This window comes from Balaenoptera ricei, chromosome 1 (assembly GCF_028023285.1).
Source record: "Balaenoptera ricei isolate mBalRic1 chromosome 1, mBalRic1.hap2, whole genome shotgun sequence".
Taxonomy (NCBI): domain Eukaryota; kingdom Metazoa; phylum Chordata; class Mammalia; order Artiodactyla; family Balaenopteridae; genus Balaenoptera; species Balaenoptera ricei.
Window position 1 is genome coordinate 9603401 of NC_082639.1, and position 26304 is coordinate 9629704.

At 40.6% G+C, this 26304-nt stretch overlaps 1 protein-coding gene across 12 annotated transcripts in view; it reads left to right on the forward strand.

The window, feature by feature from the left end:
- Positions 1-26304, forward strand: part of VPS13D (vacuolar protein sorting 13 homolog D) — a 252930-nt gene that overhangs the window by 122160 nt on the left and 104466 nt on the right. For 11 of the 12 annotated variants that reach the window (XM_059913516.1, XM_059913544.1, XM_059913555.1 and 8 more), the window contains 11 exons: positions 752-875; positions 1672-1907; positions 5207-5315; positions 10944-11107; positions 12003-12111; positions 14271-14450; positions 16390-16506; positions 17335-17484; positions 22067-22216; positions 23163-23259; positions 25303-25451. In XM_059913516.1, the coding sequence (XP_059769499.1) occupies positions 752-875; positions 1672-1907; positions 5207-5315; positions 10944-11107; positions 12003-12111; positions 14271-14450; positions 16390-16506; positions 17335-17484; positions 22067-22216; positions 23163-23259; positions 25303-25451 (1585 nt within the window). The remainder of the gene's footprint in view (positions 1-751; positions 876-1671; positions 1908-5206; positions 5316-10943; positions 11108-12002; positions 12112-14270; positions 14451-16389; positions 16507-17334; positions 17485-22066; positions 22217-23162; positions 23260-25302; positions 25452-26304) is intronic. The other variant, XM_059913618.1, reaches the window with a different exon arrangement.

Genomic DNA, 26304 nt, shown 5'->3' on the forward strand with positions numbered 1-26304 from the left:
TCCACCAGGTCTCTGTATTGTGAAGTTACCTTTTCTTCTTTGTAAACAGGACTAGTCCAGTCCATTGGGGGGATAATTTGAGACTGTGTGTATGTTCTGTTTCCCCAAAACCTTTCACTCAGTGGTTTGATGGTTCTTACCTGAATCAGTTATTACATTGGTGGTTACAAAATGGTGATTTTCCTGGTTCTCTCATTTCTTCTACATTTATTAACTGATATTATTCCCTAAGGAAGAGCTTTCTTTCCATTCTCTCCAGTGGTTTATCTGTATTTAAGTACACACACACATACACACACACCCCCACAACACCCACATAAATTATGATCACATACTGGTACCTCCATTCCACAGGATTCTTCCTCACCTTCCCTCATTCTACAATGCAAACCCTGTTTATCAATAACATCAATATATTAGTTTGAACCATGTGAAATTCCTCGTTTCTAGGTCAAAAGTAGTCTAATATTAACAATTTTATGTAGTTCAACCAATATTTACTCATTTGCTGCACTGACGCTAGGACCCAGAACAAACCCTAAGTAAAATTTGTAGATCTCACACAGTTACGGCGTGCTGTTCAAAGTTGCTTGAATGAATTCTTTTTTACTGTGTGATTATGCTGTCAGTTTCTACTTTTTTAATGTGAGCAGAGAGCACACAGTGGTGATCATGAGAAGTATGAGGAGAGTGTGAACTGGAACTTGTTCCCTCCATTTTATGCAGCGTCTTTTGTTTCCTTTTACTGCAGAGACACTCTGGGAAAATGCTTCTTCCTGCGTGTGGAAATTACTCTTCGAGGAGCTACCTATAGGATCTCCTTTAGTGATACAGATCAGTTACCCCCTCCTTTCCGAATTGACAACTTTTCTAAGGTATCAAGGGGAGTTGAGAGCCGGTTTGGCTGTTTCATATGCGGGACAGTGGAATATGTACTGCCCTTAAGATAATGATGAAGTACATTTTAAACTTGGGTTCAAAAGAAGCTGTGCAGGATCTTAGAAATCTTACCACTGGGAGGTGGTTTCTGCTGGTTAGGTTGATTGCTGAGCAGCCTTGTCCAGAAGTGACTTCTCAGGCCCCCCAGAACTTATTTTGACTAGATGGTGTGGTTGGCATGGTGCCCTCTATAGACATTTCCATATAAACAGAGAGAGAGGAATCAGAATCAGATTGACAAATGCCCGGTAGAATGGGCGGGCATTTCTACTGTTGCTTAGTTACAGCGAGCTCTTTTATGAATCTTCCAAGTAAAGCCAAGATGGAAATCATTAGATTCTATTTTAAATTATGCCTTACATCTTAAAATATGTGACTTTCCATAGCTGAATTCCAAAAGTTTTGTTCAAAGTGTATCCCAGGGGGTTGAGGGTGGACTAGATGCCATTGAAAGGACAGAGAAGCTTCCTCTAGGTATTTGGCGTGGCAAAGCTTCTCAAAACCCTTTACCCAACAGGCTGTGGCCCATGTCTAATTGGTGGGCTTTTTGCAATTTTGAAGATGATTAGAAAGGCATTTGAAGAGGCCAGATGATGAGCCTCACTTGTGGTTATATGCTGTGTAGGATTCATTTGGGAAGGATCTGGGACTTAAACCTAGGAGGCACTGATCACTTTCCAATACCACCGCTCTGAATGAAAGTCCTCTTTATCCTCTCTGCCGTTACTGTAGGTCCCGGTTGTCTTCACTCAGCATGGCGTTGCTGAACCCAGGCTCCGAACTGAAGTGAAGCCCATGACTTCCTTGGATTATGCCTGGGACGAACCCACCCTGCCACCTTTTATCACTCTGACTGTTAAAGGGGCAGGTTCCTCTGAGATCAACTGCAACATGAATGATTTCCAGGATAACCGACAGCTTTATTATGAAAATTTCATTTACATTGCTGCTACATATACGTTCTCTGGGTAATTCTGAGTTAAATTACTGTTCGTAAAGCAGAAAGCTCTAATTATTAACCGGTTTTAAATTTTAAGCAGTTCTCAGGAGGCTAAGGGATGAACGAAGATTCCTTCCATTCTTTACCAAATCCTAGGCTCGGGCTCTATCTTGAGAGGTCTTTAGTCTAAACACTTGTCTTCTGGGTAGAGTAAAACTTATCCAAAAAGGCAAGACTCTTCTCTTTTTAATAATCCATCCCCAATAATCCATTCTAGTATCTAACAGCTCCCTTAAGGCATTGTTATTATAATGTCTTAAATTTCTCTTGCTTTAAACTTCTTGCCATTTTTTGTTTTACCTCTTTTCTCATTTGAAACTGACTAATCTTCATCCATAATCATTCAAGTCACCATTCTGACTCTCCTCTTCCGTTGAGAATTCTGATTAAGCAGACACTTAAAGGTCTTTAATAATCACATAAAGGCAAGCAGAAGAGTTTAACTTGACAGTAATTCCAGTTGCCTTAGAATTATAATCTTCACTGTTGTCTGACTAGTTAGTTGTATTTAGAAAGAAAAGTCAGGTGAGGAATAGCGAGCTTATTCTAATTCTGTTAGATTGGTACAGAGATAGGTACATAGAGATTCAAAATGTTAGGCTTTCAAAAGTAGTCATTCCACCTTCACATAAATATAGTTTGTTTCTGTGCTGGTTACAGGGCCAATTTTAAAGTTGAAGAAACTGGGAAGATAGCCTAATCTTTAGCATTCCAAATATAAGTCACCTGGTGAACAGGGCATTTAAAGTCATATTTCTTTCCAAAATGTTCTGAATAATTTTGCTCATGAAATATTTTTGTATGTGCCTGAGGCCCACAGAATCATCTCTGAGTCTGTGCAGTGTCTCTCTCTCTCAGCTACGTAGACTCCAGATTTCACTAATAATGAATTGAATAGGCATCTTTGCTTAGAATAGCCCGTCTTTTCCTTGTTTATTACAGTTCTCTTTTGATAATGATGGTGCTGAGATGCTTATCTTGTTTTAATTAAGTCAATCATGTGTGTTTCTTTCTTTTTAAAGATTATGGCGCTCAACAGTATGATATGCTTAAGGTTTTAGTGCCTGAAAAACCAGTCCTTAATCTGGTTGCTATTCATGTTTTTCTCTTTACTTTCTTATGTTAAATTCCAGTAGTTACTAAGCTGTTTAACTGAAGAGTCCTAATGGAGAGTTAGAGTTTAATGGGTTGAACGGATATGGATAGAGAAAAAGAGAAGTTCCTGGGAATCTTAGTGTGCTAAGGGGTTGAACCCTATTTTGAAGTGCAGTAGATCCTATTTCTTCGCATTTTTGGTGAGACCTAATGATGAGGAAGGAGACTAGTTTTGTTTTGTTTTGTTTTATTTTAAATTGAGGTGAAGTTCATATACCATAAAAGTAACCATTTTAAAGTGATCAGTTCAGTGGCATTTAGTGTATTCGTGATATTGTACAGCCACCACCTCTGTCTAGTTCCAAAACGCTTTCATCACCCCGAACCCGTTAAGTAGTGACTCCCCCATTAAACCTCTTCTCCCAGCCCCTGGAAACCACCAATCTGCTTTCTGTCTCTAAGGATTTACCTATTTCAGATATTTCACATAAATTATCATAAAATGTGTGACCTTTTGTGTCTGGCTTCCTTCACTTAGCATAATGTTTTCAAGGTTCATCCACACTGTAGCATGTATCACTGTTTCATTCCTGTTATGGCTGAGTAATATTCCATTGTGTGTCTGTACCACATTTTGTTTGTCCGTTCTTCCTTTGATGGACATTTGTGTTGTCTCTACCTTTTGGCTGTTGTGAACAGTGCTATCAGCATGCCCATGCATGTACTTGTTTAAGTACTTGTTTTTAATTCTTTTGCATATATACCTAGGAGTGGAATTGCTGGGTTCTACGGTAATTCTGTGTTTACCTTTTTGAGGAACTGCTATACTATTTTCCGCAGGAGCTGAATCATTTTATGTCCCACCAGCAATGTGTAAGGGTTCCGGTTTCTCTACATTCTCAGCAGTGCTTGTTGTTTTCCACTTAAAAAGAAAAAAATTTTTGTAATGTTTTTTTTAATTTATTTTATTTATTTATTTTTGGCTGTGTTGGGTATTCGTTGCTACGTGCGGGCGTTCTCTAATTGCGGCGAGTGGGGGCTACTCTTCGTTGCGGTGTGCAGGCTTCTCATTGCGGTGGCTTCTCTTGCTGCGGAGCACGGGCTCTAGGAGCGCGGGCTTCAGTAGTTGTGGCACGTGGGCTCAGTAGTTGTGGCACGTGGGCTCAGTTGTGGCTCGCAGGCTCAGCAGCTGTGGCTCACGGGCCTAGTTGCTCCGCGGCATGTGGGATCTTCCTGGACCAGGGCTCGAACCCCTGTCCCCTGCATTGGCAGGCAGATTCTCAACCACTGCACCACCAGGGAAGCCCCCTTGGCCCATTTTTAAATTAAATTTTTTTGCCTTTTTATTGTTGAATTTTAAAGCTCCTTATATAATATGGATACAAATCCCATATCAGATATATGATTTGCAAATATCTTCTCCCATTCCGTGGATTGTGTTTTTACTTTCTTGGTAATGTCTTTTGGAAGGACAAAAGTTCTTAATGTTGTTGAAGTCAAAATTTTTTTGGTCACTTGTGCTTTTGGTATCGTGGAAACTGGTTTTTAACTCGGAATTTTTCAGTCCCTTTTTTGATGATAGAGATTAGTGGAAACAGGAGGATAATCTAAATAAAATCTCATTGAAATACCCTAAAGTGTAGTTAGGCTGCAACATTCCATAAAGCTTAGTATTCTTAAGCCACAGAGAAACACAACAAGGTGGAATTAATTGGAGGAAGGTGATTATGAACCCTTTGTTTTCTTTTCATCCTAAAGGGACTTCTGGTTTCTTGCTAAGACATAGGGACGCAATACTTCTGATCATCTTTCTGGCAAACAGTAGAACTAATTCTTGGACCCTTGGAATGTCTGGATTAGTTTTTGTTTTTTTGTCTCTAAAGATATATAGTCATCCTTTTATGTCTGAATTTTAAGCCACTGAAATTATCAGGAGAGGGGAAATGTCAGAGTATGTCTTCTGACAAATGAATCTTTGAACTGTGCAGGAAAACAGCACAACCTTGATCTTTCTGCAGCTTGAGTCAGACTTTTTCTTCTATGATGAATAAAGAATTATCTTCTTTGTGGTGGAGGTTTAGCCATTTGCTTAGGAGTACATGAATACGCATGTGAGTCCGCGTATATACGTGTGTGTGTGTATTATGATTGTTACTGTATTTTCAATTCTAGTTTACAGGAGGGGACAGGACGGCCTGTGGCTTCCAACAGAGCCATTACCTGTGCAGAGCTCGTGTTGGATGTCTCACCAAAGACACAGAGAGTCATTTTAAAGAAGAAGGTAAGAGAGCTTAGAACTTGGAGTTTAGAAGAAAAGATTTTTAGCCCTGGAAGGGACAGGGGCCACCTGGTCCACCCTCTCGTTTTGCAGATGAGCAAGCAGAGACCCAGGCCCGTGCTCAGATGGAACTTGGGCATCCTGACTGCTCCAGTTGTTGTTCTCCCCACTGTCCCATGATGCCTGCTCTAGGAATTCCAAGCCCTTCTCATCTTTGATACCTTTTCGAAGAACTTAATTCTTGAATTTATTTTTTTTCAAATTTGTGATTTGTCGTTTTCATTACTCTTTTTCTGTTGTAACGCTCCCCTAATCTACTTTTCCCTAAACTCAGTGGAAAAATTATCACACTGACAGTTTTTTCCCTTTTTATGCCAACATTCTTTTCAAGTTAGTTTATGAAATGATTTTGCTAATAGACTTAGATATTGAGAGAAAGAGTAAAGTTTGACCAGAAATATTGTGACTGACAGAAAGACTGGTAATAAATAGTTCAGACTTCAAAATGAATGTTGTTTGAGAACACAGAGGTGCAGAAACCACTTTAAGAGGAGGAAGATCACCAGCTGTAATTATTTGAAACCATTTACCTGAGGGGTGTGTTCTGGAAAATTTTGCATAATATAAATCATATAATCCCAAAACAACCCTGACAGAGGGTGTGTGTTTCCAGCCTAAATGGCCCTAATGCTGACAGAGGATGCCCTTTAATCAACTAAAGTGCTATCATGTGTGGCAGTAATGTAGGTGGGTTATGACTCATTTGGCTTTGAGGTTGTACAACTCTTACCACATTTTTCATGGGGGATAGATTCAAATTATTTCAAATTTTGCACATCAAATGAAACTTTAATACATGTGTTTCCAATTCAGTTTTATATTTGTAACAGCTTTATAGAGATATAATTCATATACCATACAAATCACCCATTTAAAATATACAATTCATTGGGTTTTAATATATCCACAGTAAGTACTACTCTAACCACACTCAATTTTAGAACATTTTCATCACCTCAAGAAAGAACCCTGTATCCTTTATCTATCACCCCCGCATTCTCCTTACTTCCCAGCCCTAAGCAGTCATTAATCTACTTTCTGTCACTGTAGACACCTCTGTTCTGGACTTCTGTCAATATACGAGTGGTCTTTAATGAAGGGCTTCTTTCAGTTATCCTAATGTTTTCAAGGTTCATCCATCTATCAATCAACCAGTACTTCTACATGTGTTTTTATATCATACCAGTTGAAAGTCACATAATTCAAATTTGCTTAAAATGTTATCACATTCTTTTATATAAGACTGTGTTTATGTGTTAGATACATTTTAGAAATAAGGTTTGGGAATGGTGATGAGTAAAGAGACCATGAGATGTAGTAATTGAAAGTAAACAATTTTCTAGACTTTATTGAACATTTTGAAAAAGGAAATTTTGAAAGGCAATAATCTAAAATTAAAGGAGTCTGACAAAAATCAAGGAATTGGGAAAAAAATAGAAGAGCCCTTGGAAATGATGCAGATGACCTTCAAAGAAATGTTCAAGTTAATGAGGACGTTAGAGTGAATGGAAACCAACTCAAGAGAAAGATGATGTATCAAGTGGAGTACGATCACCAGGTGTGGTCAGCAAAACAATAATAAATATGCATGTGACTTCCAAGGGCGAGGTGTCTGCTAAGTAGACAAAAACAGATTTTTTAAAATTAAGTAGCAAAAAATACTTTAAATAAAATTTTATAATTTACACACTTTCACAGTTGTCATTTCACTTGATGAGGATGAAAATCGGTAAATGGGAGGGAAGGTGATGAGTGAGTTACGTTGACATCTAAAACTAGGCAATGTTCTTTGAATTGGCACTAGGAAATGGACCTGTGTGCTTGAATTAGAAACCAAGAGTGGAAGGTTGACCTCTTAGGTTTTTGTTTGTTTGTTTTTGGGGATTTCTTTTTTTACTTTCTGTTTTGAAAGAATCTCAAATTTATAGAAAAGTTGGTAGAAGTTCTGTAAAGTGGATTTGTCCTGTTGCTGGTGATGTTAACGTTAGCACTTGCTTAAGGTGGTGTCTGCCAGCCTTCTCCACTGTGAAGGATGTTTTTCTTTTCCCTTGTATTTAGTAAATATTTTGTGGAGAGGTGCTTTGAGACTCTGTAAATATCCTGTTCCTCATCAAGTTTTCTATGTATGTATGTATGTATGCATGCATGCATGTGTATTAGCTTGGACTTCCAGAACAAAATACTACAGACTAAACAATGAGAATTTATTTCTCGCCGTTCTGGAAGCTGGGAGGTCCAAGATCAGGGTGCCGGCCGAGTCGGTTCCCGGAGGGGGCCCTTCTTCTGGTTTGTGGACTGCAGCCTTCTTACCGTGTCCTCAGATGGCAGAGGAAGAGTGGGGTCAGGGGTGAGGGGAGAGGAGAAAGCAAGCCCTTTGGTGTCTTAAGGACACTGATCCCATCAGGAGACCCCCACCCTCATGACCTCATCTAAGCCTAATTATTACCCAAAGGCCCCATTTTCATCACAACTGTGGGTTAGGTCTTCAGCATAAGGATTTTGCAGGGGCACAGTTCAGTCTGTAGCTTTATGTATGTCCCCATGGCTCCTTGTTTTATTCAGTGTGTTATCTGTTACTGTCAGGATTTATTTTTATCCTCAGTTCTCATATTTGGCCAGTGGGAGTGCCTTTAACCTTCTGTGTCCTTTTGACATATGCCCCCTCATGCCTTGAGCACTTTCATACTTTCTGACACAGCAAGTTATTTTGGGCTCATTTTGTACTTTCCCTGCAGCATTCCCAGAATTTGCCACTTCTTTAAGGAGCCCTGATTCCTTTTATCAGAGAATGGAATTTAGAAACTTAAGATATGTACACTAGGTGCCCTTGTTGCTGTTGTGGTGTCGCTGTTCCCAGACTCTCTCAAGGGACAGACCTAGCGATTTTATGTATACATGACGTGTATATGCACACACACGGCACATACTATATCTGCTTATATACATAACATATGTGCATATGCATACATATATCTTATATGTGTATTTATATATTCAACAGATTTCTCTGTCTCTGTGTATTAAGAACCAGCAGTTCACACTAATAGTTCTAATTCTAGTCCAGCATCACAAAGCTCATTCTAATTTTTTCCCTTTTCATATTTGTAACTCCCTTGTCCGACACTAAGAATGTATTTATTAATTTGATCAGTTCCCGTGAATGTAACCCATGTTCTCTCATCACAGTTGTGCCCCCCCCCCCCCCGCCCCCGAGTGTGGACACACGCTGTTACCTGGCGTGGGCCCTGATCTCCACATGCTGGGCAGCTCCCCTTCCAACCCCACCCCCTGCAGGAGCTCCCTCCTCACCTGTCTTTGTCTCTGACAACCCACACTAGGCTCGCCTCCCCAGCCCCTCGATAGGGATCAGCACCCACCTTGGGTTTCAACATGCCCCTCTGGGCCGGGCCACCACAATATACCCACCTACTCTCACACAGCCCCCATGGCCTTCTCCCTCCCTCAGTCTCACCTCAAGGTTTTAGGACTAAATTGTGAGGAAAGGGGGCAGGGGAAGGGAACTGGAAGGAGAATGGTGGATGTTGGGTTTTTAAGTGGAGGTTTGGGTAGTTTCCAGTGATGGTGAGCCTGCACACACGGGCAGGCAGCAGAGGGTCCATGTATGAAAACTTGATGTCACCGGGGCATCTGTGCTTTGATTCCCGATCTGGAACACCTCCGGGAAGACTGAGATGCTTTTCCGTGTGGTTTTGTTGCTAGGGATAGATGTATTCTCTTACTGTGAACAGAGAAGTCAGCATGTGGGGATTGCGGGTGGAGAGGTGCAGCTCAGTTTCATCTCTTTTCACAGATAGAGGAGGCGTTAGCAGCCAGCAGAAAGAGCATCGTCACACTGCTGTATTTAAAATAGATAAAAAATAAATAAATAAATAAAATAGATAACCAACAAGGACCTGCTCTACAGCACAGGGAACTCTGCTCAATTCTCTGTACACCTGAAACTAACACAACATTGTTAATCAACTATACTCCAATGTAAAATAAAAATTAAAAAAAAAAAAAGAAAGAGCATCATATCTTCTAGATTTGAGTTCTGGCTTTGCCGCTTAAAGATGATGATATCTGGTGTTTCACATTCCTACCTGAGCCTCATTTTCCCACTGATCTCCCAGGTTTGTGAGAGGGATCAACTAGGATGCTGTACGTAACGTGCTGTGTAAAGGGATGTGATCATGATAACATAGCAAACATTTATCGAGGCATTAACCCTGTGCCACGTATGTGCTGAAAGTGCCATGTATTTATTACACTTATCACAAGAACCCTCAGAGGTAGCTTAATTTCCCCCTTTGACAGATCAGGAAACAGGAGCTCTGAGAAATTTAGTAGCTTATCCAAGGTCACTTAGCTAGTAAATGAGGCAGCTGGATTTCAGATCCTGGCATTCGACTCCAGCATTCATATTACTTTGTTAGCTTTTAATGCAGCTTTAACAGCTTTGATGCAGAAACTGTCTTTCCATCGCGGGACAGTGTGTGGATGCGTTTGTGGTACCCAGAATGTGATCCTGACAGGTCTAGTTGGAGTATACGTTCCCATAGAAAGAGTATTCTCAATGGTGAGGTGTTACTGAAATGGAATTACAGGGATTGTGTTAGAAAGGTAGTGTGGCAAAGTGGATAAGCATGTCGTCCCTGGACTCACACTGCAGGGGTTCAAACCTTCACTCTACCACCTACTAGTTATGTGACCATGGTGAAGTTTCTTTATCTCACTGGGACTTCTGCATTTTAAGTAAGAATAATAACAGTATATACCTCACTGGATTGTTTTGAGGATTAAATGAATTACTATGTGTAACTCACACTGATCAGTGGCTGACACATAGTAAATATTCAGGAGGTATTATTACTATTATTATTATTACTTCTTATATATAATGGATTATACAGACTTTCATGGATTGACCTGGAAGTTCAAGTACTGCTTATAAAATACTCCTAAGAGAAAATATATTTAGAATTAATAGCAATAAATCTAGTATAACTTTTGAATACAATCCACTTACTAGTAAACCCAGTAAATTGGAAATTGGAAACCATCAATGTAGTATGCTTCCCGTATAAACATGGGATGGGGGAGAGCTCTGGTAAATTCTGGTTGTCTGCCAGTTATGAGGATAACCAAAGACCAAATACTGGGAATATCATATATACTTTATATAATTGGATCGCTCTTTTAGGTAAGGGCACTGGAGGGCTGCCATCTGGAATAGCAGTTAACATAGCAGTGTAGCTAGTGGAGGAGATTAGATTGAACCTTGACTAACTGGTTTGCTCAGAAAGTATTAAGCGTATGAAAAAAATAAATTTTAAAAATTTATATTATTTGTCATTTTGGGTTGTTTGGTTCAAGAGTTTAGCACATTTTATCCGAAGTGCAACTAGAGATTGACAGCAGTGCAAGTTTGAATTAAGCATTGACATAGTCAGAAAGTGTCTTTTAGTGCAGTCCCTACTTGAGAACTCATTCAGCCCCGTGTGAAGCTCTTGAAGCCCTTGTATGAAGCCGTGGCTGCACATGATGGCTCTTGCTGTCTCTGCCCAACAGGAGCCAGGGAAGCGTTCTCAGCTGTGGAGGATGACTGAAACAGGCATGCTGGCCCACGAGGGCTCTTCGGCGCCTCACAACCCCAGCAAGCCCTTGGCCGCCCGCTCCACTGAGGGCTCTGCCATCTTAGATATTGCTGGTCTCGCTGCAGTCACTGACAACAGGTAACTTTCATGGCAACTTTTGATTCAAGTTCACTGCTTTCAAATTCAGACTCAGAAGAAATCTACACCAAAAAGCAAAGGGTCTATAAATGAAGTAAGAATTTGTATTTTTCTTCAATGACAGAAACCTGTTGTATTTCCAAACATGAGTATTGGGTTTCTGTTTTATGTTTTAAAGTTATTATGGAAGTGCCCATGGAGATGTTAAAAAAAAAAAAATCAAACTATAAGAAAGATATGTTATGAAACATGAATGTCTTTTCATCCAAACGTCTATCTACCCCTGCTCCCGAGAAGTGAACAGTTTGTTTTTTTAAATCTAAGAATTTTGTTAAATCCCTTGAAAGCGGAAATAAATTATTAAGAGAATAATCAAACGTGTTTTTATGACTAACTCCTTGGATTCAAATCAGCTCTTTAACTTTGAATAAGTTATTTTATTAGCCTGTTCCTCAGTTTCTCCATGAAATCAGTGTGTTTTCAGTTAATACCTTGTTTACTTCCAAAATGACTTTAGGTGACTTAGAAGTTAAAACCCATTACAAAATAAAAGTATTTGGAAATAAAACAGAAAAGGATTTTCGAAAATATTTTAAAAACCTTTCTTGTGCTACATGACAGCTTGTCATTGTGAGAAAGCAAGAACCCCTATTATATGTATTAAATTATGAATCCTTAAAGTATTCATATTTGTGTCCTCATTGCTTTCCATTTTGTTTTATTCCTCTTTCCTCATTGAGAGATACCTAGCTGCCGTAGGATTCAAGCTAACTGCCTGTTAGATTTTAAGGGCAGAGGATATTGGAAGGAAGAAGAGTAAAACCGCGACCCTGATACTCTCTTCAGGCCTGAAATATTTGACTCACAGGACTTGTTGCATTTTCCTTTCTTCTAGATACGAGCCGCTGATGCTAAGAAAGCCTGATCGTAGGCGAAGCACAACCCAGACGTGGAGTTTCCGAGAAGGGAAACTGACCTGTGGGTTACATGGGTTGGTTGTCCAGGTTAGTAGTTTTTGACATCCCCAGTTGCAGCAAGCAGTGGTTGAGCCTTTTTTTTTTTTTTTTGAAACAAAGTCTTAATTAAGATATACATGAGATGTTGTTGAATGGGAAAAAAATAATTACAGTGCAAATATGTATTATTTCATTTTAGTCAGGAAAACCACGAAACTTTGTGCCATCTATGCATATTTACACGGGAAATGTTATTGAAGGTGATATGTAAGAAATGTATTAGGAATGGTTGCTTCTGAGTGATGGTTTTTTTTTTTCCCCCCCTTGGCTTATCTGGATTTTTTTTCTTTGATGAGATAAATTACCTATGTAATTTTAAAAAGAAAGAAAGAAAGAAAAATGTCAGCTAAAAGCTCACCACTAAATTAGATGGATTAGTTTTAGACCTGTGAGGTTAAAACCATCTTTTATAAAGTGTTCTGTGAGATGGTGAGTAATCTTCATGGGCTCTGCGTGCCCTAGATTCTGTTTACTTCTGCATCCTCAGTGGTCCCCAGATAAGCATTTCATTGTTGTAGCGAATGTCGAAATGAAGATTGCTGTTCAGCTTCCCCTGCCTTCAAGTCAGCCAGTGCACCCCATGAAAAGCTCCCAGGTACTTTATAAGCAAATGTGTGTTTGGAAAGTTACCAGGAATTTGGATTTTCTCTCCTTCTGGCTTCAGGCCAGGAATGAGACCATGGATCTGAGATGAGTGGTAGGAAGGTGTCTCAACAGCACGTGTGACTGTGTGTGCAGTTCTGCCTCAGCCTGGGGCTTTACCCAAAAGGTAAACACTAGAACATCAGACCCAGAACCTGGAGAGCTCTTAGTGTGTCTGACGCTGGTGGAAACCAGGCTGTCCTTCCATAAGGGGAGCCTGTTCTCCGGGGGAGCGAGCAGAACTGTACGGAGCCCCTGCCTGCTGTTTGGTGAGATTTATTTTCTTTATCTCTAGTGCCCTGAGCTTTTCTCATCAAAGACAAGCTGCTTACTTACATGAAGCACACATCTGGAATGGATTTGTGATTTTCAATTAGCAATGCAATTCAGACTTCTAGAGGCAAAAGAGGGCTTGTTATAATTGTTGGGTTCCGTGTCTGACCCTGACTTTACTTCTGGTTTGTTTCTAAAGCCCATGTAATTCCAGTTCTCTTAGAGCATCCTGCCCAACCCACCGCCGCCCCCCCACCGCAACCAAAAAAAAAAAAATCCCTTTCTGGGGTTTGTTGTTTCTTGAATCTATTTCATCATTTCTCTGAGTGACCCTATAATAGCAGCATTCAGCAGAGCAGAATGTGTTTTGGTTAGGGAAATAAACTTGTTTCAATCTTATTATTCTGAATAAAATAATTGAAGGCATTAAAACATTTTCTGACACTACCCTTATAAGGTTGTGTATGCACTTTCTTTCTAAACTTAAAACAGTTATAAAAGCTTTCTCCATGTTGAAGCTATAAACCCAGCTCAAATTTTCCTTTTCATTACTCACTGTTTAAAAACTAACAGAGGGGGATCTAGACACTTTAGCTATTATCTTCTCTAGCCCTGTATTCACTCTCCCAAAGGCATCATTCTGCAGACTTCCATTTTACTTGGGGCATATAGCAAGAAGGTACTTTTCTCCAAAGGCCCGAATAACTGGCTATCAGATGACATTCACAGTTCCCTGTTTCATTTTAGAAGAGGCACCATATTTTGAATATTTGATTGTCCAGCCATATGCCTGTTTGGGGAGGTTTTCAACTCCAGAATTTGCTTTTTATTGGAAAGCTCAGTGATAGTGATACTTCTTAAATTTTCAGAATGTTTCAGCTTTTGAAGCAAACCCTAGTGAGAATACTCAGAGAAATAGGGTTTTTGGTACTTTTTTTTTTTTAAGCTTATCTTAATGACTAGAAGTTATTACTAAACTAATATACTGTATTCCTGGAATTATCTTACCTTGAATTCCCTAAATTCATGTAGTGTAACTTTCCATCTTGTCCAAGTAATCCTCCTGTTCTTTATCATCTGTAAAGCTGAAAGAACAGTAAATGCTTTGCTATATGTTGACCATGACCCTTCAGAAGAGAGTTTAAATTTTGGTAACTTGTTTGAAATGACATGTTAAATTGTCAAAGTCAGTGCCTTTGCCTTTTCTTACACATCTTTATTCTGTCCTGTAGGCCAAAGGAGGGCTTTCTGGTTTGTTTGACGGAGCTGAAGTTGTTCTTGGTCCGGACACATCCATGGAGCTTTTGGGGCCAGTTCCACCTGAACAACAATTTATTAACCAAAAAATGAGGCCTGGTTCTGGAATGTTGTCCATCAGGGTCATCCCAGATGGACCAACTAGAGCGCTCCAGGTGATAATTTATCGTAAGAACTGACCGGAGTCTCAGTGTGCTCCCCCTGCCCCCACATAGTCAGTCATTCAGCAGATGTTTATTGAAGTATCTGTGCTGGATGTGAGGATAGCGTGTCCTTATTTATAAAGTGGGGATAAGACCTGCCTCACAAAGTTGTTATAAGAATCAGAGTATAAGTAAAATACAAGATGATTTTTAAAAAGTATAAGAATTATTTTGTAATAACTTATAAGGGAAAAGAATCTGAAAAAAAAGATAAATATGTATGTATCACTGAATCACTTTGCTGCACACCTGAAACTAACACAACATTGTAAATCAACTATACTTCAATAATAATAAAAAAAAAGAATGAGTAAAAAAAAAGTATAAGAATTAAAGAAGATAATGCCAAGAACAGTACATATTATTATCAATCATTATATATGTTTATTATATATTTAAATAATTGATATATTAATAACATTGACAACAAGGAGATATATGAGGTCTCTAATGAGATAATTAACATGTTGTGTTATGAAAGTAGGAGTGGAGGGTGCTATGGGGAGTATCTAGAAAGGATTTGTATGCCCAGATTTGGAGACTGGCAGGGGCTTTCTAAGAGAAGTAACACTTAAGCTGAGATCTGAATGTTAACTGAAGGGAGTTAGCCAAATCAAGAAGGAAAGGTGGAGGGGCTGTGCCCTAAGAATGAGAGTATTCATTCACCAGTTATTTACTGAGCCCCTATTAGAGCCAGGCACGGTTCTAGGTACTGAACCTAGACTAGTGAACAAACAAAGTTCTCTGCCATCTTGGAGCTTACATTCTAGTGGGGTAGATAAACCATGAGCAATAAACAAAATAAGCAAAGTATATATATATGGGAAGTTATATATCTCCATTGAAGGCCTGGAGATAAAGGAGAGTGATCCAACTGGCACATAGAATATGCTAAGAAATAGGCAGGGGACCGAAGCAGGGGCCAGAACATTAAAAGCCTGATACATGCTAAAGATTTTGTGTTTTTTCTATGGCAACAAAGAGTCAGGGAGTGACACAATCAGAAATTTATTTTAACTTGCTCACTCTGGCTGCAGTGTGGAGAGTTGGAGTGAAACTGGAGACAGAGAAAGACCAGTTAGGAGGGATCTGGATGAGAGATTATGGTGACCCAAACTAGAATACATGGCAGGGGGGTGGACATGAGGAGGAGGTTGGAGAGAAATGAATAGAAATGAAAGCTTGTTAAGGGGTAGAGTCAGTCAGACTTAGGGATTGCTTGAATGTGCGGATGAGAGAGAGGAAGGAGTCAAGAATGGCCTTCGAGATTTTGATTTGGGCAGCTAGGAGGATGATAATCTCCATCACTAAGAGATGTGCACAGAGCAGACTTCTGGGGGGAAATGAGGAGTTGAGTTTTGGACTTATTAAGTGTATGGTATCTACATGAAGGTGTCCGGAAGTCAGTGTAAGTATGGGTCTGTAGCTCAGGGAGAGTTCTGTGCTGGAGATATGGATTTATCAGGGCATGGGGAATTAGAGGTAAGGAAAAAGAAAAGATGTTGATGTGTAACAGTAAATTCTCTGAGATAGTACGCCATAATCCACAATATCTCTTTAAAAAGCACCCTCCTCTTAAGGCAAAAAATGAATGCCTTGATCCTGAGGTTTGCATGTTTTGACTTGAGCTATAATTCTAGATCACCTACAGATGCCTAACTCCCGCTGTATGAAGCTCTCAAGGTCTACAGCTTGGTGTTAGTCATACAGACTCAAGACCAAATTTGCTTCATTCTTATATCAATCTTACCTTAGCAGTGCTTTGGAAACCATTAACTTCCATAGGATTATTGAGCATATAGTGACTTTGACTTACACAATTGGTATGGAGTGGGTTTCGCAGTGGAAGTTTGAGCCCTCTTAGTAAGTACAGTGTTTTATTTGACCTCAGATAACAGATTTCTCCCAACGGAAAAGTGACCGTTCATCGTACGAAGTGGATGAACTCCCTGTTACGGATCAAGAGCTGCAGAAATTAAAGAATCCAGACACAGAGCAGGAATTGGAAGTATGTATTAGCTATTGCAAGGTCATTTCTTCATTACAAATTTGTTTAGAATTTTGGTCTTTGGTTTTCTCAGTTGAGACCTTCTCTTTTCTTTCTGACCTCTATGACTTCTAAGTATCAGTGTTACTTCATAGTATTTAATGTTATCACATCATGAATGTGTGGATATGTTAGTTAAATGACAGCTCAGGTCAAATCAGAATGTAACAAATGTTGTTACAGTAAGATGAAAATAAAGAAAGCTAAATTATTTGAATTTTAAAAGGAGTGAAGGTTGAGAATAAGCAAACTAGGTTTTATCTTTTTGGCCCCAGTTGACTCTGACATCTTCTTTTCCCTGGCCCTGTTTGGGCATTGGAAAGAAAGTGAAAAGTTTGGAAAGGAACATGAGATAAGTGTGAAAAAGCACACTTATTCCATATTTATTCAGTAATCTTAAAAAAAAAAAACCTATATGTAAAGCACTGTATTGGATGTTATAGAAGTTTGGTGAATAACTTAATAAGAGCTTGTCTCTCAAATAGGGACAAAGATTCTCAAATGATTATTTTCCTGTAATGAGATGCAGAATGTCATCAGTGCTCTGGTAGAGGTATTATCATATCACTGCGGAGTTCTGGTTGGGGTGGGGAGTGTGCCTGGAGAGGAAGGCTTCTAGTGAGATGATGGAATTTGAGCCATCAAGGTGAGTAATACAGCTCCTACGTGGTTTTCATCTGCTTAGAGGCAAAGTAGAGGGATTTAAAGCCATTTATTTCCTTGTACTCTCCTGGCTACCTTGAGCTCTGTTTTAAACTGTCAGTGTGCCATATTTTGGTTTCCTTTCAGGTGCTTGTGAAGTTAGAAGGTGGAATTGGGTTGTCTTTAATTAATAAAGTCCCAGAAGAACTGGTCTTTGCAAGTCTTACGGGAATCAATGTGCACTACACACAGCTGGCCACCAGTCATATGCTAGAACTCAGCATACAGGATGTACAGGTGAGAGGGGGAGGCTTAGGACTTGTTGATCTCCTTTTCTTCCTGCTGAACAGCCAACCAGATCAGTGTTTGATGTTCTAAAAACTTTAATGCTTTGGCACAAATTTCTTGTGGTCTTCAAAAGATCGTTCTATGAAAAGAATTCTTTTACCTATATTTGTCTTACTAATTTTTCTGTAGAGCAGAATTCTGAATATAGCAGCTAGTCCATCAGTAACTTAGATAACTTAGTCAAGGTGGCATGGAGGAAGGTGACCCATGGTCCCTCATCTTGCCAATAGAGAAAACAGTGGAAACCATCTAACCATAATTTAGAGGAACTGAAATTCACCATAGGGAGAAAAACAAGGGAAGTGGACTTGTGCTTCCGACCAAGGTGGAGTAACAGGGACCTGATTTACTTTCCTACCTGAAACACCCCCAAAATCCAGATCAAATAAGGAGACAACAGATTCAAGACACTGGACATCAGGCAACAAAGGACAGTGATCCCTGAGAGGTGGGAAACAAAAGAGGTGAGCCCTGCAATCACCCCAGCTTGCTGCCTTGAAAAAGTTTCCAGGCCATGTCACCAGGCGGAGAGACTGAGACAGAACCCATCAGAGTGGATGAGCTGAACAGGGTTGAGAGTCCTAGGACCAAGGCGGCCAGAGTTCATGGGACGGCAGACCTGGGAGGAGCACGCTGCACAGAAAGAAGTCTCGGGAGATCTGCAGAGGGCCCCGCAGATACTCAGCAAAGGGCAGATCAGAGGAGCCTGCCATCCGCAAGGCTCATGGGAACAGCACCGGCTGCTCACCGCCGGCCACACTGGGAACACTGATAATTACGGGACATTGGGAGGAGCCTTCCAGAAAGTCTTGGGCCTCCGTGGAGAGCTGTGTGCCCTAGGCTGAGCACTGCTCCAGACCTACCTAACAAATCAGTCACACAAAAGGAAACTCTGGAAGAATCAATCTGTTTCCAAGTAAATTAACCATATCCCTGAACAATGAAGCTCAAGATTTAATGGAGTACAGAAACATCCAGCACCCAACAAAGCAAATACCACAGTATCTGGCATCCTATCAAAAATTACCAGGTGTGCAAAGGGGCAGGAAAGCACAGTATATAATGAGGAGAATAATCATTCAGAAGTAACCCAGAGCTAACACAGATGTTTGGATTTTCAGAGAAGGACATTAAAACTCATTGTAACTGTATTCTGTTCTACATGTTCAAAAAGTTTAGTAGAGACATGGAAGATATAAAAATCTCAAATCAAACTTCTAGAGATTAAAATGAAATGGAAAAAACACTAGATTTGATCTGTAGCAGATGACACTGTAGAAGAAATGATTAGTGAACTTAAAGCCATAACGAGAGAAACTGTCCAAATTGAAATACCCGGAGAAAAATAATCCAAGGGGGAATAAAACCCACAAAGAGAGCAGCATCAGTGACCTATGGGAAAACTTCAAGCAACCTAATATATGGATAATTGGAGTCCCCAGAGGAGAGAGAGAGGAGGAGACAGAAAAAAAAAAAAATTGGAAGGAATTTTGTAATTTTTATGTTTGTTAGAGGGTTTTGTTCTTGTTGTTAGGTAAATGTCTGCTTTTTTTTTTTTTTTTTAATCATGAATAACTTTTAAAAGTCATGAATTAGGGACTTCCCTGGTGGTCCAGTGGTTAAGAATCCACCTTCCAATGAAGGGGGCGTGGGTTTGATCCCTGGTCGGGGAACTAAGATCCCACATTCCGAGGGGCAGCTAAGCCCGTGCACCCCAACTATTGAGCCGGCGTGCTCTAGAGCCTGCGTGCCACAACTAGAGAGAAGCCCGTGCGCCGCAGTGAAGGATCCCGCATGCTGCAATGAAGATCCCATGTGCTGCAATTAAGACCCGATGCAGCCAAATAAATAAATAAATAAACATTTAAAAAAATAAAAATCATGAATTAAATTCAATTTTATTTAAAAAAAAAAAAGAGATTTCGACCATAAATTTTCCAGACTTAGTGAAAACTATAAACTCACAGAAGCGGCTCAAATGCAAACCCACATTCACACCCTCCCCTGCGCCTCCCCCCTGCCCTGCCACACACACGACATGAAGGAAACTGTACCAAGGTACATCCTAATCATTTATTCAAAACCAGTGATAAAGCATCCAGATTAAAAAAGCCACGTTCCTCACAAGGAACAAAGGTGAGAATGACAGCCAGTTTCTTATTGGGAGCAATGCAAGTGAGAATATGATAAGCAACGTCTTTAAAGTGTTGAAAGGAAAAAAAACCTGCCAACCTAGAAGTCAGTGCCCAGCAAATATATCTTTCAAAAACAAGGGTGAATTAAAGGTGTTTTTAGACATTCAAAAACTTAAAAGGACTCATTTCTAGCAGATCCACACTACAAAAAAATGGTATAAAGGATTATCATGCCAAAACCCCTTTTCAGAAGAATTTTTTCTTTCATCATATATCACAAATAGCAGAGAGTTCAGGCTAATGACATCCCATTTGTTTGAGGATAAAAAGTTAGTATCTTGCACCTCTATTTCTTTGTCTTCCTTTTTTGATCTTACAGAGAAGATCCGAGGAATCATTTGCTGTTCATTAATTTCATTGACTTTTTACCGTAATTAAAAAGATTTTTTTTTCCTGTAGCACCTCTTGATTTAATGTGTGCTGTAAATTGTAGAAAATAAATAGATTCGAGAATTTACTATGATTACAGTGCTATGAGGAAGAATTTTTAAAAACAGAAAATATAGTCCCACCCTTAGGGAATGTCTAAATCTAATTGGGAGACTAAAACAAGAATCAGAAATTTGCAGTTAGTACACTTGTATCAAATGTGTTTGGGGAAAGAACAAAGAAGAGGTCAGAATAAGGTGAGACTTTACCGTCATTTCCTCTATTGGGTGTGACCGGTGATTCATTCACTCGGTGGATTCTTACTGAGTATCATCTTTGTGCTGGGCATGGCACTGGGCTCTGGAGATAGCACCGTGACTCAGAAGATGAAGTTTCTGCTCTCTGAGCTAACAGACTAGGGAAGAAGTCAGCCAGTAAGTGAGCGAGCAAGCAAATAAATAATTCCAGCCTGGTATAACTGCTGTGAGAGAATAAAGAGGGGTGCTGCTGCTTTAGGTAGTGGCCTAGGAGGGTCTTCCTGAGGAAGTGGGAGCTGAGCTGAACTTGGAAGAAGAGAATGAGAAAACCAGAGAAAAGGTATACTAGGGGGAAAATGTTCGGGAAAATTCTGAGGGAGGAGAGACTTGCCCATCTTTGAGAAACAGCGGGGAGGCTTGTGTGCAGGCGCGGTGGCGAGCCTGGAGGCGAGTGATGTGTAGTGAGACTGGATCAGGTGGGCCCTTGGAGGCTGTGCTGAGGAGTGCCGTCCTGTCCTCGGAGAAAGGGAAGCCACGGCAGGGTGTCCAGGAAGGAGGGACATGATTTGTGTTTTTGAAAGATCATTTTGGCTGCTGTATAGAGAGCATATGGTAGGAAGCAAGAGCAGAAGTAGGAAGAAGTGCTCTAGCTCCCTCGCCCTTTTCTCTGCACCTTGAAAGCCAACAGAAGGACCATCTGCAGCGATTGTACAGAATGGTTCTCTGGGAACCCATGTGATACAATGGAAAGGTCAAGGGCTTGATGCTCGAAATACCTGCATTTGAATCCCAACTCTCCTACTTACTATTATACCTTGTGAATGTGGGCAAGTAATTTAACTTCTCTAAGCTTCTCTAAGCTTCTGTTTTCTTGTTTGTAAAATGGGGAGGAATAACACTTAACCTTTAGGGTTGTAGTGAGGGATGTGTTAGGTGATGTGTAGGAAGTACGCTTGGGGTACCCGACACGTGTTCTCTCCTCTTTCCTCTTCCTAGTGTGGGCCTTTAGGGTAAAACAAAGTAAAGATGCTTGCTTCCTGCCGTTGAGCCTCCGGATGTCCGTAAACCTACCTGAGTGTGGAGAGTGTGTTCTCGGTGATGGTGCTGATGGGGGGGATGAATAGAGCAGTCCCTGGTGCCACTGCTTTCATCACTCCGTTCCTAGAAGGGAGTTGACTTTAGGATGGGCAACTGTGCCCGTTTGGTAGCCATCTGCTACTGATTCTCTAGTTTGAGTTCTTCAGGGAATTTGGAGCAAGAGAAACATCGATAGCCTAGTGGTTGAGAGCGTTCGCTTTGGGGACAGAGAGAAGTGGAGTCAAGTCCTCGTTCTGTCATTGACTAGGTGTACAACCTTAGGCAGGGGGCTCTCTTCTCAGCTTCTTTGTCTATGACGTGAGGACGGTGATGGTCCCCAGGAGGTTGTGGTGAGGATGCAGCAGAGCCCTGAGTTTGATAACTTGGACAGGCTGACCGTCGTGGGACTTGATGAGATAATGCTTGTGAGGGGACCAGCTCGGTGCGTGGCACACAGTACTCACCAAATAAAGTATAGCTCCTAACTACTGCTATTATTGTTGCTGGTGTTAGTGAGAATATATTTTTCCAAAAGTACTTTCTGAATGACCTGCATATTGTGAGACCTAGTTAAAGGTAAAAATGAAAACTGAGCAATTTGTCTGTTTTTGTTGCTGCTTTTTCATGTCCTAGGTGGACAATCAGCTCATTGGCACCACGCAGCCCTTCATGCTCTTTGTGACTCCACTGAGCAATGAGAATGAGGTCATTGAGACAGGCCCTGCTGTGCAAGTGAACACGGTGAAGTTCCCCAGTAAGAGCGCGCTGACCAACATCTACAAGGTAGGCTGGTGGGCTTGATTTGTCCTCTCGCAGCCAAGGCTCAGAGCAGCAGTGCAGGCTGTGGATGGAAATAGTCCAGTGGGGGTAAGGCACTAAGCGACTCGATACATTGTGTAGCGGAATTGATGGAAACTCCTCTTAAAACTTCAGATTCTCAGTTGTGTTGTTGATGATTCAGCGGGCAATAGTACTGAATCCGTAGGGGCCAGAGCCTGTATTCGTCAGCGTGAAGTCTCTGCAGGAAAGTATAGCATCTTCTAGACTGGTCGTGACCAGGCATGATCTCGATATATTATTAAAATAATAATCCCAAAATTAGCACACAACATTGTAAATCAACTGTACTTCAATAAAATAAATTAAAAAAATAATAATCCAAGACTACTGGAAAAGGGATAGGAGGGGCCTGACCTTGGGACAGACATCCTCCACTGTAAGCTGCCACACTGTTTACTAAAAGCAGATCATTCAGAAGTGATAAACTTTCTTTCCTGGAGAAGTCTTCATGTACAAGCTAGCGTTACAACACGAAATTCTGGAAAAGTGGGAGCTTAGAGGTTGCTTCTCATATTTCTGGTCCTTTGTCACCAGCGCCAGTGGGGTCAAGCCTGCCTGTGGCCCTCAAATTCACAAGCCCTTAAACTAGCTGCTGTCCATGTGAGCTCAGTACCATATACCGCAGGGCATCTGAAAGTGTAATCCTGACTAACCAGACACAGATGCCCAGGGAACCAAGCAATAGGATGGTGAATCGTCTACTAAACATCTTCTGGCATTTTTGATTCATTATAACAATGTAGAGAGAGATGAGCCAGAAAAAATTTGGCAGTATGATTATGAAATCACATAAGTAAAGAGACCACGCCATATCACAGGGGCCTTCTTAGGGCGCGGATGAAAGTTCCTCTGGCATTCGCACTGTAAATCAGAATTTCTTTATCTCTAGCATCTGATGGTCACGGCTCAGAGATTCACGGTACAAATTGAGGAGAAACTGCTCCTCAAGCTGCTGAGTTTCTTTGGCTACGATCAGGCAGAATCAGGTAATGTCGAATGTTGTAGGTGTGTATCTGGGAATTGGCCCAAGGGTGGCATTTTTTAGTCTGCTTGTGAAAATAGGCGGCCTCTGAATGCCTGGCAAGCCCCCTGTCCCCGTCATAGTCTGAGCTGGGAGCTGAGGTTGGTGGTTCAGTTCTCCTTCCAAGTATTGCTTGTTGACAGGTATTGAGGTGTGTCTGTGTACGGAAGAAGCTGCTCCAAGGGTCCCTGGTGTCCCAGCATACCCAGGGGCAAGCTTTTGGGAAGCAGTATATTGTTCGTCTCTGTTTCATGTTTTTTGACTCATCTGCTTTAAGATGGCAGAAATGATGTTAGTCATTTAGCAAACCACTTTGTTTCCTAACCTTTGTTTATTAAACAGATTCAGGGCCAAGAATCAGAAATCCCTTCGGCAGTTCCTTTGGTTTAGCTGAGGAAAAAAATTGGCTAGCCTCAACTCCTTAACTTTTTTTCACATCCATACCCTTATGCCTTAGTGTAATTGCAAAGGTTTCTAGTTACTTTACTCTTCTTTGGAGAGGGGAGTAAGATAAGCTATTGAAAGACCTAAATTTTCCAGCAGTGCCACGGAAATTATGTAGCTGTCTCTTTATCTTAGATGCCTCATCATGGCCTTTGCTAGACTGTATATACAGCTTAGAAAGAAGTCAGTAATGCTTAGTCTTTTGAAGACTAAACTAAATACTGAGCCTAAAGAAATGATAAGATAGAGACTTTTAATGTTTATCTGCCCATGTTGGCTAAAGGGGGAGAAAAATCCCTGGGGACATGTGTACACATGAACATACATGCACACAATGCAAGAAAAATATTTTTGCTCCTTTTATCCCAGACTTAGACTTTAAGCTTTAAGTGTGTTTGGGATCAGGAGCAAGATCCTGTCTGTTTAGTGCTGCGTTCTCCACTTTGGGTCAGAACGCCAGTGTTTATTTGTGTTCAGAGAGCCACTTGAGCCTGCCTGCCAGGTATCTGTTCTCTTTTGGTACCTTCCTGGGAAGTTTTACTTTAAATTTGATTGGACACGCTTTTCTTGTAAGTTGCTCTAAATAAATTTCTCCCCAAGCATTGTCTAGTGGATTTAGACTCTTTTGTAAAATCCTTGCCTGCCTTTCATTGAGGACTCTCCTCTGCCTTCTATAACTATTCCTGTTCCCTGAATACAGATAAGCCTGTCTCTGCTGCGGTATCTTTTTTTTTTTTTTTTTTTTTAACCTATTCCCTTCTTTCTATAAAGAGAACTATATAAAAGCTTACAGTATAAATTTGTTTGATATGTAGTTATGTACAGTCTCTGGTTTTATTTCTAAAAGCACATGAATCCAAGTGCAAATAAGCTGCCCACTTGGGTGTGGGGACAGCATCAAGTTGAAGAGCACATTGCTGTGTTTTCGCCTATGTTCATCCCTTTTACTTCATGAGATAACAAGTGAGAAATCTGTCTCCACTCTGCTCTTTAAATGATGTTCACTGTTTGGGAGAGAGAGCCACTTGTCGTGATGTTGGTTCTTCATAGCCTGCAGCCTGTTTCTTTTTAAGGCATTGTGTTTCGCTCAGATTCATCATTTAATTGGTCATGTTGTTCATGATGATTCAGTTAAACTACACTCCAAGTACTTATTTAGATACCATTTTCTGAAATAAATTCAGATAACCTGGGTCATTTATAATAATAATGATAACGACATGGTTTCTAGAAAACGCGTTGCCAGCAAGCACACCCATGACCTTTGGCTTTCCCACCTGGATTATTTTTTTCCAGAGATGATATCTGCCAGACGGTAATAGAGTCGCAAATCAAAAGATTAAGCTGTTGTACTTTCTGGGTCAGCAACATGAACCAGGTCTACTTTTACAAAGAAATGGCATCAGGACACTGTACATATTACTGAGCCCTAAAAAATTAAATTTAGACAAATAGACGTTTACGTTTTTCTGTGAGTTTCTCTTCAATGTGAACGAAAGTATTTGAATCATGAGACTTCGGAGGAAACTTATTTTTCAAGAAACCAATTCTACCTTTGTACCAGAGGTGGAAAAATACGACGAAAACCTCCACGAAAAGACAGCTGAGCAAGGTGGGACGCCGGTTCGATACTACTTTGAAAACCTCAAAATCAGCATCCCCCAGATCAAGCTGAGCGTGTTCACCTCCAGCAAGCTACCACTGGATCTCAAGGTGAGCTGCCAGCTGGGTAAGTTTAGAAATGACTTTTCCTTGGGAAAGAGCGAGTGTGTTTACCACTTGCTTTTCTGTCCAGCATCATCATTTGTAGCAGGTATTTTTACAGGTTTTCTCTTTTGAGGAGGTTTATCGACTCACACGTGTATGTACAGATATACAGTTGACCGCTGAACAGCGTGAGGGTTAGGAGCACCCACCCCTCCTCGCAACTGAAAATCTGCATATAACATACAGTCAGCCTTCCGTTACGTGCAGTTCTGCATCCGAGTAAACTATTGAAAACATCCGCATGTCAGTGGACCATGCAGTTCAAACTAAGTGTGGTGTTCAAGGGTCAACTGTATATTTCTTTTCTTTTCTTTTCTTTTTTTAATGTTTAAGTATGACTTTGCTAAAGATTAAAGAGTAACAAAAGAGAGTAAACACAGAATTACATAAAACCCCATCTGCCCTCTGCTTAGCTCTTGGCTTAATCTCAATGAGGTAAAAGCCTCCTTTCCTAGGGCCTCTCCCAGACTCAAGAGAAAAGCTGTAGCCAAGACAACATCTTCTTTTTGTGCCCGAGTCCTGCCTGCCCTCCTTCTCGCCTCCTCTCTAAGTATTCACCTCTTTTTGAATGGTTGACGGTGGAAATGTCTGCTGCCTTCAAGGATGACGCGGTCACTAACCCACCAAGGTGTGGCCTCCCCTACCACCATATCAGGATGGGACACTCCTACAGAGCATCTGGATGTGCACTTGACAGATACAGTCTGAATACCATCTTTATTTTCTGCAGTAAAATCTATTAAAATTAAGGGATGCTTCTAGAATTCAAATCCAAGCCTATCTGACTCTAAAGTTTATA